The sequence below is a fragment of the Rhinolophus sinicus genome, chromosome 4, assembly GCF_057876585.1.
Source record: "Rhinolophus sinicus isolate RSI-liver-muscle chromosome 4, RSI-T2T, whole genome shotgun sequence".
Taxonomy (NCBI): domain Eukaryota; kingdom Metazoa; phylum Chordata; class Mammalia; order Chiroptera; family Rhinolophidae; genus Rhinolophus; species Rhinolophus sinicus.
The window spans coordinates 53694244-53708824 of record NC_142504.1 but is presented as its reverse complement, the minus strand read 5'-3'; the positions used below and the strand labels follow the sequence as shown (position 1 = coordinate 53708824).

General features: G+C 33.8%; 2 protein-coding genes across 6 annotated transcripts in view; one reads left to right on the top strand and one right to left on the bottom strand.

Annotated features, from left to right (window-relative positions):
* Positions 1-8564, top strand: part of MPLKIP (M-phase specific PLK1 interacting protein) — a 74756-nt gene extending 66192 nt beyond the window's left edge. The window contains exons 3-4 of one of the 2 annotated variants that reach the window (XR_016021098.1): positions 7061-7206; positions 7871-8564. Coding sequence is in view for 1 of the 2 variants with exons in the window: in XM_088797849.1 (XP_088653975.1) it covers positions 7061-7069 (9 nt within the window). In the remaining variant the exon portion in view is untranslated. Of the gene's footprint in view, positions 1-7060; positions 7247-7870 lie in introns of those variants that run through there. The other variant, XM_088797849.1, reaches the window with a different exon arrangement.
* Positions 1-14581, bottom strand: part of CDK13 (cyclin dependent kinase 13) — a 102484-nt gene that overhangs the window by 26885 nt on the left and 61018 nt on the right. For all 4 annotated transcript variants that reach the window (XM_019710219.3, XM_019710222.3, XM_019710221.3 and 1 more), the window contains exons 6-7: positions 11629-11818; positions 9657-9713 (exon numbers count right to left, since the gene is read on the bottom strand). In XM_019710219.3, the coding sequence (XP_019565778.2) occupies positions 9657-9713; positions 11629-11818 (247 nt within the window). The remainder of the gene's footprint in view (positions 1-9656; positions 9714-11628; positions 11819-14581) is intronic.

Sequence of the window (14581 nt, the reverse complement as noted above, 5' to 3'; positions counted from 1 at the left end):
AGTGTGCATGGTCCTGCAACTTGAGGTGACACACATGAATTAGCTAGCGGGGGGGGAGGAGAAAGTTTGTGAAATTATGATGACTAGTTTTCTAAAACATTTCAAGGGTCTATAAGCATATGAAACCTATGATCTTGTTACTAAAGTGCAACTATATATTTAGTCTCAAGAAAATGTTTAAATTAACACAAATCTATTTGTAAATAGTTAATTTTTAAATCCTTTTATGTTTAAAAAAGGTTTCGAAATATGTATTTTTAAAAAGCATGTTGAATTATGTGGAGAAATTACACAAATTAAGGTTACTAAATTCTACTGAAAAAGGAGTACTTAAATAAGATTACTTTATATACTATGTATTAAGTTTCAGGCAACATTTAGAATATAGTCATCTCTAGCAGTTAAAATTAGACTAATTTTTTTAACTTTTACAGTATCAAATTAATAGCTTTTCAAAATATTTCCAAATGCTTAGTTTCTGTCAGAATAAAAATAAGAACTAAGTAAAGGCTGAGAAATAATTTCAATAAAACAAAGTACCATCCTGCCATTTTTCTTTACGGTCACTGAAATATCAAGAGCAGAGATCAGAGACTCTGATCAGAGATCAGAGATCTGTTCAGTGACAGATTCCATCACTTTGCCCTTAGACATCCCAGGAATTCAAACGATTGAGGCGATAAGGAGAGATGAAATATGGCTATGGTCTTCCCTACCTTAGGGCCTGACAAACAGTACTGTATTCCCCCAAGAACCCAGCACTGCCTTACGGGTGTATTCCCAGGACAGCAGGTGACTCAGCCTCCTATCTGGTCTAGATAGATAAAACGCAGAGTAGATGCTCAGAGCGAAATCCGAGGCCCTTCAAGTATTTGGGGGTTCTGGATAATCCCAGTTAAAATTTACAAATTAGAGTTGCTAACTTTGTTTAAAAACCTTCTAAGAAATGAAAAAAGAATCATGTAGAAGGATAATACCTAACCAGGTTCACTGTCTACTTTTTCTCATCACCATGTAAATGAGACAATGGAATTGGTCTATCTTTCATAGCTGTATCTCTAATACCTAAACCACAGGTATTACCTAGGTCAGTGTTTGGCAGAGAGTAAGCACTTAATATTTTTAATTGATTGACTTAATGCCATAACTACATAACAATAAACACAATCCTTGTTCTCATGTCCTTTCCCTCTTCCTTCCGATTTTCACTCCCACTTTCCTCCTTTTGATATTTTCCAAGAACAATAACTTTTAAATTTCTGTATCATAACATTGTTACACAGAAACAAAAGTAATTTTTTTCAATTGATGTCATCTTACAATCATTTGTCTGTTCATATTATACATGCAAACTTAGAAGTCCTTTATGTACCTGTATCTTAACACATCCAAAAAGAAATTTATTATCTTTCGGCGTAAACCTGCTTCCTGCCTCCACAAACAGCATTACTGTTTATGGCAGAGATTGCCTGCTGTCTTCTAAAATCTGTTCTTCCTTTCTTCGATAGTAGTTGCCCACCTACACTACATTTCCCATCCTCACTGCAGTTAGGTGTGGTCACATGACCAAATTCTCACAATAGAACATGAACATATGTGATTGGCGCCATTTCTTGTCTGGCTCATAACACTCCTCCCTCTTTTCTAGCTTTGGGCTGACAGAGATGGTGACAGCCTTGGAAGGCATGTGACAAAGATGGCAGGTCTTCCCACCGGTATCCTTGAATGACTGTATGAAGTAGAATCACCACTTGTTCTAATGATATGGTTAAATATTCTTAATTATACACCAAGGTAAACAAAAACACTCAAATTATGAAATGAGAAATATATATAAACTTCTTATTCTTTAAGCTACTAAATTTTGAGGTTCTCTTTGTTATAGCAATTTACCTTATCCTAAGTAATAAACCATTTATCCAGTTGCTTAAACAGAAATTTTATAATAGGAATGGAGGCTAACAATACATTCAACCATGAAGTTCTAACAATTCTACATCTTAGATATAATTCATCTCCATCTTCCCAACACCTAAGTCCATTCCGCAGTTTTAGCCGTAATCATACTACCTAGGTTTACTGCAACCATTTCCTGATTGCCCCTGCTCCCAGACTTACAAGGTCAGTCCATTTTCTGAAGTGTAGTCAAAGTGATAGTATAAAATAAAATGTCAATGTGTTACACTTTTAACTCACATTGTTGCCTTCTAGAGAATATCCATAAAAGGCTTACAGAATTCTTTATTACTTGGTTCTTGCTCCAATCACACAGAACCACCGGTTCCCTGAGAAGACTGAGCAAATGCTCATTTTTGAGAGCAAGGAGATAAAGCCAGGGAGAGAGCAGAGCCAGCAAGAAAACTTTCAAGAAGACAGTGGTGCTATAATTATGCTTTAAATGTTTTTAATAAACAATTTAAATAAGATTTTTATTAAGCTAGTCTTTAATAAACTTTTAGAAGTTAACATTCACAAGAGACAATGAAAATGATTGTTTCCAAGTCAAGAAAATACTTTTGGTGATTTATTCCAAAATTTTGCAAACTAGGTGCCATACCTCACTTTCCACCTTAGTGTTGAATGAGAAAGAAGTAAGCTTCAAGAAAGTTTGCAGACAAAAGGCCCTTAATCATATGAGCAAATTCCAATGTGGGTGGAGTCAGCAGAGACTAAAGCCAGTTTTGAATCACCCAATTAATAACTGTTCACAGTATTATCAAGAAAACATTCCATGTCACGATTAGGATGCTGTCTTTACAAACGTAAAGACAAAAGGAAAAGGCACTTTTTACAAGGACATTTAAAGCCCAGAAAATTAAAGTACTATTATTGTAATATGAAAACACACCATCTAAAATTTAACATATAAATGAAAATCCAGAATCCCCAGAATGAACATTTCAAACTTGGTCTGCCAGGTTTGGCTACCCATTGCCAACATTCTAACAATGGTCCTGTTTAGATCACAAAGAGAAAATGCAAACCGATGTGACACCACATGCACGATGCTTTATTTTTTTCTTATGGATTTTTAAAAAATTACATTCTTGAGAGATGGCTACTCAATGTTTTCACAAAAAACAAATTCACTCCTACTGAAAAAGAAACAGGACTGAAAAACATATGGTCAGGTTCTTAGGTTACAGAATAAATTAATACACTTTAAAAAGCGAAACCTATTTAGTACAACTATACAGTGGAATGTTATGCAGCTGGGGGAGAAAGAAAATGAACCACTCCAATTTATTCCCATAATTAAAGTTAAATTCCAAGCAACAACATCCATAACCTAGCATACACACACACACAAAATCCCTCTGCCATTAGATGAGAAAAACGAAACGAAATGCCAATAAACTGCTATTCTTGGATGTCTAGAAACTAAACTTTGTAATGATCCAGAAATAATGGTCTCAACGTTTAACATTCTGAATTGCAATTTCTACTATATATCGTCATCCGTAAATCTCATTGGCAATTTTTGAAAAGAAAGCAGAAACTATTTCTTGGGAATAGTTTGGGACGTAACACCTAAAAAAACCCCACTTCCTTCATCTTTTTTAAAAACCATCACCTTAATGTGGCTAACAAAATATTAAAACGTAAAGTCATTAGACTTTTATTAATAAAACTTTCATGTGAAATCTCAATTAATTTTAAATATTTGATGGTATCAAAATATTTCTCATTTGTAAGACCTTTTATTAGATATTCAAGAAGCTTTAAGGGAGATTCAGAAATGAAAGCATCACATACTTGCTAACCTGCTGAAGACTAAATGAGCATACATCATTTGGCACAAATAAAATACAATATTTGAAGGACAAGATAACACCGACCGTGAAATTGAGCAGATGATTTGCCACAAAAGACTATTTGCCATCAGCCTAATGGTATCTCCAAAGCTGACTTTAGAGGCCCCTAAAGCTCTCCACCTGGAAGATACTTTTAGGTAGCCCGGGTTAGATCCAGAGTCTTAACAGGGTACTACTCCAGTATAATGAAAGTAAACAGCTTTTCTGACAAAAGATCCAAGTTTAATTCTTACTTAGCTCTGCCACTTACTAACTGTGTGATCTTGGAAATACACTTAAGTTTTCTAAATTTCAGTTTATCTTTAAAATGTGCATAAGAATAATGATATCGACACTACCCATCTCAGAGGATTGCTTTCTCTTAAAATAATTCTTGTGAAGGGGAACTATATAAAATAAAGCACCATGCACAAATGCTAGTTAAGTTTGTTCCTTTCTTTATAAACAAATACTGACTGAAACTCTGAGCTAGGCACTGTACTAAGTAAGCACTAACAGATGCTTGGACCAAAGAACCAACTGACTATGGTTGTAGCTATTTAGACAGAGCCTTAAAGTTCTGGAAGCAATATAAATTATAATAATATACTCCAAGTACTACATAAAATAATGAATACTTTTCTCTGAAGAGAAGATAAACGAAGATGTGCCTAGTGTAGCCTGTGGGATTCAAGGCAGATTTCGAAGGAAGTATTGCCAACTGCACATTGAAGGAAAAACACAAACCTGTCAGATGGAGGTAACTCGAAGTATAATTTCATACAAAAGGAAACAACTTATACAGATTCACAAGGTAGTCAAGAGCTCAGCTTGTTTACTGAACTGCAAATAGTTCAACATTACTATTATCCAGGGGGCAGGGGATGGTAGTTGGTCAGAATGCCAAGGGAAAAGACTGTTAGGGAGAAAGATCAAAGGCAAGAAAATCAATTAAATTTTATTTGCAATGGTCTATGTGAGACATATCTATATATGTGTGTGACTGGATGCCTTTAACTAAAGTGGGGAATAAAGGAAAAGGAATAGGCGTTTTTCTGGGAAATGTGAAGATAGGGTTTGTAACAGTATGTTTTAAATTTAAGGTACCTGGATCATCCAGAGGGGTCCAGTAAACACACAGGTTTAGAGATCAGAAAAAAGATCACGGCTTGAAATTCAGATTTGTAAGCTTTCAGCATTACGGGAATTAATGAGATTCCCCCTATATGAGGAGGGGTCACAGTACCCTAAAGAATTGAATTGCCTTTCCCATTTTATACCCTCGAAATGTAATCTACTCCATTAGGGCCAAAGGAAATACAATTTAACCTTGATCTTACAGTTAACAGTGATCTAAATGAGATTTCCAGTCCTTGTTTAGTCACCTTCTTTATTGTTATTCATGTTCTGAGTGATCTTTATATTCCAAGATTCCAATATTGCCCAGGGTCTCCTAGAAGATCCTCTGTGTGACCTAGATAATTCCCAAAGCCCTCTGCACTAATCTATACCAGCAGCGTCCGCCAAATCAGGATGACCTTTATCCAGATCAAAATCAATGAAACAGTTACTAGGAATGTATTTTATGTTTCAGGGCATATAAAATACAAAAGTTTAAAAGACAGTCCCGTCTTTAAAGTAATTACAATTCTAGCTTGAGTGAAAAGACAAGAACACAAGTAAAGACCAGCGTCAAGGAGGTAATTTTATCCTGAATATAATCTCACCTAGTCCTTGGGCAAGTAGGAAGAGGTAATAATACCTCTCTTCCTCCCCCATTAATACCAATACACATAGCTTTGGGAACATTTAGTTTTGCTTTTAATGGCAATTTTATGAAAAGCCACTAGATGGCAATACTGCCTTCAAAATGTTCTAAAGACTTATTTTGATCACATTAATTTTTAGAACCATGAAAGATGTTTTTCAATACCTTATAAATAAGGATTTTTAGAGACTTTAAGTCATTCATCTTAAAGTTGAGAATAATGAGGTCTACAGAGATTAAGTCACTTGCCCGATATTGTACAACTAGTTAAATGGCAATGTCAGGACTAAAGCCAAAGTTTCCCAACTCAGGCCTAAGGGCTTTATGTTCCTTGCATTGAAAAAGTAAATTGTGGTAAGTTATAGTTTCTTCTCTAGAAAATGAAATTAATTTCAGCTTATGTGGAAGGCACATACTTTTCATATGGCACAGTAACATAAAGAGAATTTACTCCCATCATTTGGAAAAGCATTGGAGCAACCATTTGTTAAAATAAAAAGTCCAGTATTAGAATGTGGGTATCTTCTGGAAGACCATGCATCAGCCTAGCAAAGCATGAATATCAGAAATCCAGTTAGCCCAGAAATTTCACCCTTTCTCTCCGATGAGATTTTCTTGGTTTCAGAATCTTTTCTGTCCCCAGCTCCAGCAACACTGGAGGGGCTAGCCGTGAGTAAAATGTCCTCCAGACTGACAGGTGGATGGGAAAAGAGGCAATGTTCTGAGAATTCAATGGAGGAGTAGATAGTCCTCCATTGATGACCAGAGAACAAAGGCTGGGCTGGGGCCAGTGACTGGCTAGCCCGGTGAGTGTCCACCTATGGATTGCCTCCTATATAACACGGGTATAAGCCACAGGCCTCAGCTTCCAGGAGAGAAGATGAGACTCACAGACAGGAGACATGGAATCATCATTCCAGAGGATAAACAATGAAGCTCAGAGGAGTCAGCGATCAGAGTGGGAAGTTCAGCAACCTGGCCACCAGGGTGGGCTGACAGGCTTGGCGTGGGGCCTAGGGAGCCGTGCCTGAAGGGTTAAGAAAGTTTTATAGCTAAAGTAATGCTTGGGGAGGATTTCAAGGATGTTATGAGAGTCCAGGAAATAGTAAATGAAAAGCCCTGAAAGCTGCTTGGGAACGAACCAAGGGCCTCCTCCACCCCCTCATTCTGTCCCTGAGGAATAAACTGCAAAAAAATTAATTAATTAATTAATTTAGTTAAATAAATAAGTAAAATAAAATAAAAACTTCAAAGAGGGTATATCACTGTGACTAAAGTCTCAGGAAAAGTTGGACTTAAAATAGCTACCGAAAAAAATGAACTGGGCAATGAAAAACTGGGGCAAAAACCTCTGTTCTCAAGTTCTGTATTTCCCAACACCAAATGGAACGAAGTATGAATCCTGACATTCAAAATGAGAAAATGCTTCTTCAAGTTTAAAGGAATCATTTTCCCTCTAATTTTAACCCAGTGGTTTTCCTTCTTTCTTACATTGTAGCACACCTGACAGAGGAGATCCATATTGGTAACACTCCCTCAATGTTCAATTCCTACCTACTAGCTGTAACTCCATCAATTTTTCTCAAATTCAAAGAAAGACTTTCCAAATCAAATGAGTGGGAATGTGGATGATGCTACAAAATGGTAAGATGACATCTGCTCTATTTCAAAACAGATAAAAGCCCTGAAATAATTTCTTGACCACTTCAGTTATTCTGTCTCTAGCTAATTACTTAGAAAATACTTCAAAGTGACAACATTTTGATGAATGTATTATGGTAAACCCCTATCTTTCTGCTTGTAACAAAGAAATGTGAATGAAAAATCATTTGCTGTGTGTTTATTTGAAGGAATATCTAGAAAATTTGGGACAATACAGTAAATCTGTTAAAGGCAGATTTCAGTATGCTAGAAATCACTATGTTATTAAAGTTTACTGGAACAATAGATGTATTTTAAAGTAGTTCCATTAAAGTAAGCCTACTTTTCTGATTTTAAAGAAATTGGAATTATCCAAATCTGAAAAAAGAAAAGCTTTAAAGGAGTACATAAACCCCTGAAGGATAGGATATTAGCTTATAAAAAAAAACTTATACACCAAATTTTACCTTACAAATTTGATTAAGCAGAAAAATCTAATATACACTATCTTAAAATGCAAAGTTACAAGATTTTAAATTTCCTACTTCTTTAAGCTCAAAACTCTTGTATCAATTCAGCAGGACAAGGACCGTATCACAACCTGACACTTAATTAAAACCCAATATTCCATTTAAAAAGATTTGATAGATAAAATTTGGCTTTACAGGGGCAGCCGGATGGCCCAGTTGGTTAGAACACAAGCTCTGAACAACAGGGTTGCCCGTTGGATTCCCACACGGGCCAGTGAGCTGCGCCCTCCACAACCAGATTGAAAACAACGAGCTGTCGCTGAGCTTCCAGAGGGGCGACCGGATGTAGAGCGTGAGCTCTCAACAAGGTTGCCGGTTCAATTCCCACATGGGATGGCGGGCTGCGCCCCCTGCGACTGGACTTGGAGCTCAGCTGCGCCCTCCACAACTAGATTGAAGGACAACGACTTGGAGCTAATGATCCCTGGAGAAACACACTGTTCCCCAACGCAATATTCCCCAATAAAAAATTAAAAGAAAAAAAAAAACAACTTCAAGTCAAATTTCGGATTAAGTAAACATTTGGACCAATTCATTTTTTTCCTTCAATTTCTACCATGAGGCACTATTATATAGGATGGAAAGAATAAAAAATTGGGAGGTGGAAACCTTGAACTATATACTCTCTTGACTCTGGCAACAAATATTTTTATTTTTAAACTCACTCAATCCTTTCTGGGTCTGTTTTCTCAAATGTGAAATGAAGGTTGTAGCTTTTAAGCTCTAGAATAGTTTTAAAGTTTAAATAAAAAAAACCAACTATACGACTCTTTCTTAAAATATTAATTAGAAGCGCAGTAGGTAAAACAAAACCAAAAAAGCTCTGGCTAACGTAGGTAGAGGGACATTAGCCCTGCCCATTAACAATCCATCCATACCACAGTTTCTGAGGGGTTTCATGGACCTCAAATAGATCCAAAGCACACCATTTAAAAACCTCTACACACCAAACAATGAAAATAATTTTCAGAATGATGTCACAGGCACTGAAAGTTTCAAAATAAACAGATTTTTTTCACTCTAAAAAAATTCAACAAAAGAGGATTTTTTTCAACTAACCAGGAACTGGCAAAGAGTCATACCTATTTCTAAGAATTCCAAATAAGTGATATTTCAATATATTAGATATAATTACACTAAAGAAATCAGTGTTGTCATACATAAAAAATGTCAGAATTAAATATGTATCTAAAAATGAAGAAACAATGGTGTCTGATAGGAAAGGAATTGGCTAAACTAGAGCTTTATTACATATAATCCACTACTTCACAAAACAATTATTTTGAAATTACGTATTAGTTCTAACAAGACAAGTCATATTTCACTACCACCAGGCACAAAATGCGCCGAAGTGGGAAACATGCCAACTTGAGCCAGAGAAGCGCCACAAAGAGAAGCTATATACTGAACTTCCTCACAATAATTTGTTTAAATAAAAAGTCCTAGGGAGCTTAAAACAAGCTGTAGATATAACTAATTTTTTAAAAAGGAAGTCCAAAATAATAATTAAAACGAAGTTTATAACTTTAAACATGCAATATAAAAAGTATATACTAAGGTTTTTCACTAAATACAAAAATTACCAATATCTTAATGTCTCAACATGCAATAGAAATTTAAGTATAAATTTCTAAAAAAAAAAAAAAATCCTTAAGTTCACTTAAGTTACAGTTAAAATGGCACATTTTAAAAGAAATTATATTTACCTCTAAGTGTTAAAAAAAAACAATTATTTTAAAATTGAGATAAATGTGTAAAGTTCTGTCAATCCAATTATGGTATAAAATTTTATTACTCCATGCATTTAACCATGAAAGTAGATTTCCCTTTCCTTACACAAATAGACTATCAATAAGGTTTTCTTACTATAGCTTCTAAAACTGGTCTCCTGTGTCTATAATATTTATTTGAAAGTACTCTTACCTTTCTTCTGAGCTATATAACCGAGCAAGTCCAAAATCTGCAAGTTTTATCTGCCCTCTGGTGGAAGTAAAATGAACAAAAGGTTATTAGTCTCCTTTGAATTGATCATACACATTCATATTCTATTCCCAGAGCTAATCAAAAATACACCCATATAAACTTGAACTTTGATCACACTGCAGTACCTCAGGTACTATAGGTAAAGGCAAGTAGAAAAAAGTCAGGATAAAATAAGGTAAAAAATCAGTACTTCTCTTTGAGTAATTTCAGCTACTATAATACTAGTGTTATTTTTACTATTATTACAATTATTACAGTAGTACTACTGTAACAATATTTCAGTACTGTTTAGTTCCTATCTATAAAAGTACTTCAATGAAAATAAAATAAAATAAAATGAGATGTCTACTACTTAATAAGACAAATTATCTGTTCAAGTCAATAATACTCAAGAACTAAACCACTGTTTTAAATTTATGTTTAATTTTCCATTTCTCAGAGGGGCTAGGTGCATAGAACACTTTATATCAACTAAAATCAGGACCAGGCATACTTCACTTAAACTAACAAATAATACCAATTACAATGGAATTATCAGACTTCAGGTTATGCTCTCAGTAAAATATTCAACATAAGCTTTGTATGTTTGTATGTATGTATGTAGGTATATGTGTGTATGTATGTCTGTACACACTTCAATAAAAGTTCACTTTAAAACTGTAATGACTGTTTTTAAAAACCTAAATAAAAAAATTCTAAAATCTATTCTTACACTAAAGCTAAAATCATACTAATTATTAGAAGATACATTCACATTATTTGAAATAACAAGGAAGTCAACTACTAAGTATTTTATGTATATGACCAACTATTACTGGAAGTTAATTAACTAAAGTATATTTAACACAATTTCAGAAATACCCCAAGCTGTAATATTGCTGACTATGTTAAAACAGTTTGAGCAATAAATACAAGGGGTGATCAAAAACTACAGTGAATGCAGCTGCCGACTGCCATCCAACGGAAAGGCAGGGACCTTCAATACAGAAAGCGGTGCGTCGAACCTTAGTAACAGTGTGTGACAAGTTTCAACTTGTTCAGTGCATTCAGTCAGGTGTGAACTACAGTTGAGAGAAGGTGTGTTTTAAAGTGTGCTATAAATCATCCTCCATCATGACAACACTCCATGTCACATGTGGCTTCCGGCAATTTCTGTCAAATAAAAACATTACGGTGTGTCCTCATCCACCTTATTCATTCGATCTGGCACAGTATGACTTCTGGCTCTCCCCCAAAGTCAAAATGACCACAAAAGGTAAACGTTTTGAATCAATTCAGGACATGGAGGCAGTCACAACAGTGTTATCTACAGACATGAAAGAGGACTCCCAGAACTGCTTCATAAAGTGACAAGAAGGATGGAATAAGTGTGTTCGACGCGAGGGGGTATTTTTTGAGGGGGATTAATGGCGATGTGTCTTTAACTGTAATAAATTTTTATTAAAACATTCACCATATTTTTTTATCACACCTTGTACAATTGACCCTTGAACCACATGGCTTTGAACTGCATGGGTCCACTTATATGCAGATATTTTTTTTTTAATAAATACTGTAAATGTATTTTCTCTTTCTTATTATTTTCTTAATAACATTTTCTTTTCTCTAGCTTACTTTATTCTAAGAATAGAGTATATAATACATATAACATATAAAATATATATTACTTAACTACTTAAATTGTCAGTAAGGCTTCCGGTCAACAGGAAGCTATTAGTAGTTAAGGTTTTGGAGAGTCAAAAGTTACACGCTGATTTTCAATTGTGTGTGTGTGTGTGTGTGTGTGTGTCAGAAGTTTGGCACCACTATCCCCAGAGTTATTCAAGGGTCATCTGTAACCTAAATTATAAATCCTTTTAACAAAATCAAGGCATATATTTTATAACACTCATTTTGAACACATATATCATACCTATTGTTTAGAAGAATATTTGAACATTTAATATCTCTATGCAAAAAGTTCTTCTTATGACAGTAATCCAGACCTTCCATGAGCTGTCTCATAAATGACTTTATGTGATTTTCATTAAAATGAACCAAGCCTGATTCCAGTAGTCCCATCAGATCATGGTCCATATATTCAAATACCAGATAAAATGCACCTACAAACAAGAATAATTACAACATTAAAAATTTTTATTCTTACGACTTTCCTGTAGGTTCAAAATTTTTTAAATAAAATTCTGGAGTGAAAATCAATCCCTGAAAAGAGGTGCTACTTTGTCACTTTAATAACGTCTTTCTTTCTATCTGAATGTAATATTAGTTTAATACACCCCAAGGACACATCTTAACCCAGTTTGCTTCTCATCAACAAAATTCTTATGACATAAAATCAACCCTGCTGATTTCCACATTTCATAGTTTCTGGGTGTGATTAATATAAAATAAATTCTTAACTGTCTTACATATCGAACAAATTGTCTCTCAGCAGAAGCTGAATAAAATCAGTGTAGCTCATCAAAGAAAATTTAAAGGTGGTAAAAGAATTCTTTTTAATTAAAAAAAAACAATATCTGGGCCCAGTTGGACTTTAAATGACTTCCTTAAAGCCTTCAACAAACATATAATTGAATTCTGTCTATACAGCTCCAGAGCATTTGAAAGCACACAAATTACAACTTTAAGTTATAAAAACAGCTTAACCCTGCTACCAAAACATAAAATAACATAGCATATACACAACTGTACATGAGAGATTCAAAAATCTTACATGAAGCTTGCACAAATTGAACCAAAAGCTATATACCAAAAAATATCTCAATCAAGCAGTTTAGTTTAGCAAATCAAGAATGGAAAAGCTAATAAAATTCAATACATCTATGTCAAAAAACGAAAACTATCAATATGTCAGAAACTGAGGAAAGTTCACAGTTTCTAATTAAAGAGAGCAAAGATCTCGTAGTAAACTTCTAATAGAAGGATTCTTTCTTAAAAGTTCATAATGGTTATCTCTCTGAAACCAAAACTAATAACATATTTACTAGTAAAATGCCAGGTGTTGTACACAAAACAAAAAAATTTATTATTACTAACTGTTCTAGGAGTTAGGAAGTAAAATTAAAGACAAAGTATAAATATTAAAAGAGACAAAAATATAATTATTGGTAGATAAGATGAACGTCCTGAAAATCCAAAAGAATAAACAGAGAGTAGTTTGATTAGAGAAAGCCATATACAAAAAGCAAAAGACTTCATATATGCCAGCAACAATTAGAAAATAAAATTTAAATGACTCCACAATAGAAAAAAATATATACTACAAATGATTAGGAATAAAGTTTAAAAAGAATTATACAAATTCATTAAGAAATACCAAACTATGAAATTCTGTATTTTAAGACAATTTCAATAAAACCACCAACAATTTGGTTTCTTTTCTTTTGCTCTACGAACTCAAGTTGACAAAATAATTTCAAAATTCACCTTGAAGAAAATGAAAACCAGAGTACCAGCCAAAACATTTCTGAAAATAAACACTTGTACTACCAGAAATTAATATGACGCAGCATAATATAGGAATAGACAGAACACTGTAATATAATATACACTAGAAAACAAGTCCCAAATATATATCTAATAATTATTACAATCTCCAATTTAAGTCAGTGGACAAAAATAGAAATTCTAAGATAGCATCAAAAGTAAATGCTCAAAACCAAAAACAGTGTAATAGTACACAGGACATGGCCAAGCAGAGAATTAGTGAGTTTGAAGGTATATCAATGGAAACTTCCAAAACCAAAATATGTAAAGAAAAAAAAGGGACAGAATACTCCCAAACTGTGGGACAATTACAAAATGTGTTAACATAATGTACAATGGGAATATCAGAAACAACAGTAAAGAGAATGAACACAAGAAATATCTGAAGTAAAAAAATGTTTGAAATTTCCCCCAATTAATAGTAGATATGAAAACTACAGATCCAGGAAACTTGGAGGACACCAAAGAAAATAAATACTAAAACACCCACACCTAGGTATATCACATTAAAACTGCTGAGAATCAAAACAAAAAGAAAATCTTGATAGAAGCCAGAGGGAAAAACACCTTACCTATATAGTATCAAAGATAACAAATTACATCTGATTTCTCTTAAGAAACCATACAAGTAGAAAGACAGTGGAACGAAATATTTAAAGTGTTGAAAGAAAAAACCCACCAACCTAAAATTCTATATCCAGCAAAATTATTCTTCAAAAGTGACAGAGAAATAAAAACATTCTCAAACAAACAAAAACTGAAAAAAATTGTCAACTAAAAATCCATATCGAGCAAAATTATCCTTCAAAAGTGACGGAGAAATAAAAACAATCTGTAACAAACAAAAAGTGAAGAAATTAGTGCCCAGTAGCTTTGTCTTGCCAAAGGCCAAAGAAATTCTTCAGAAAGAAGGAAAGTGACATATGAAAGAAACTCAGATCTACATAAAGAAAGGAAGAACATTAGAAAAGAATAAATAAAAGTGAAACAAAATCTTTTATTTTTCTTATTAATTCATCTAACTGTTAACAGTTTGTTAAAATAACAGCAATAATGTTTTCAGTGATTACAGCTTGTAGGTAAGTGAAATGAATAACAATAACGTTATAAGGAATGGGAGGGAGGAACTGGGAATATTGTTATGAGATATCTATACTACCTATCAAGGAATATAATGTTATTTTAAAGAGGACTTGGACAAATTGTGAATGTACTGGAAACACAAAGACAACCACTAAAGAAATTTTAAAAAGAAGCATTGTTGATATGCTAAGAAAGGAGAGAAAAAATGAAATCATATAAAAAGCTTAATTAAGATGACAGAAGGCAGAAAAAGAGTAAAAGAAAAAGAGGACAAATAGGACACATAACTAATATGG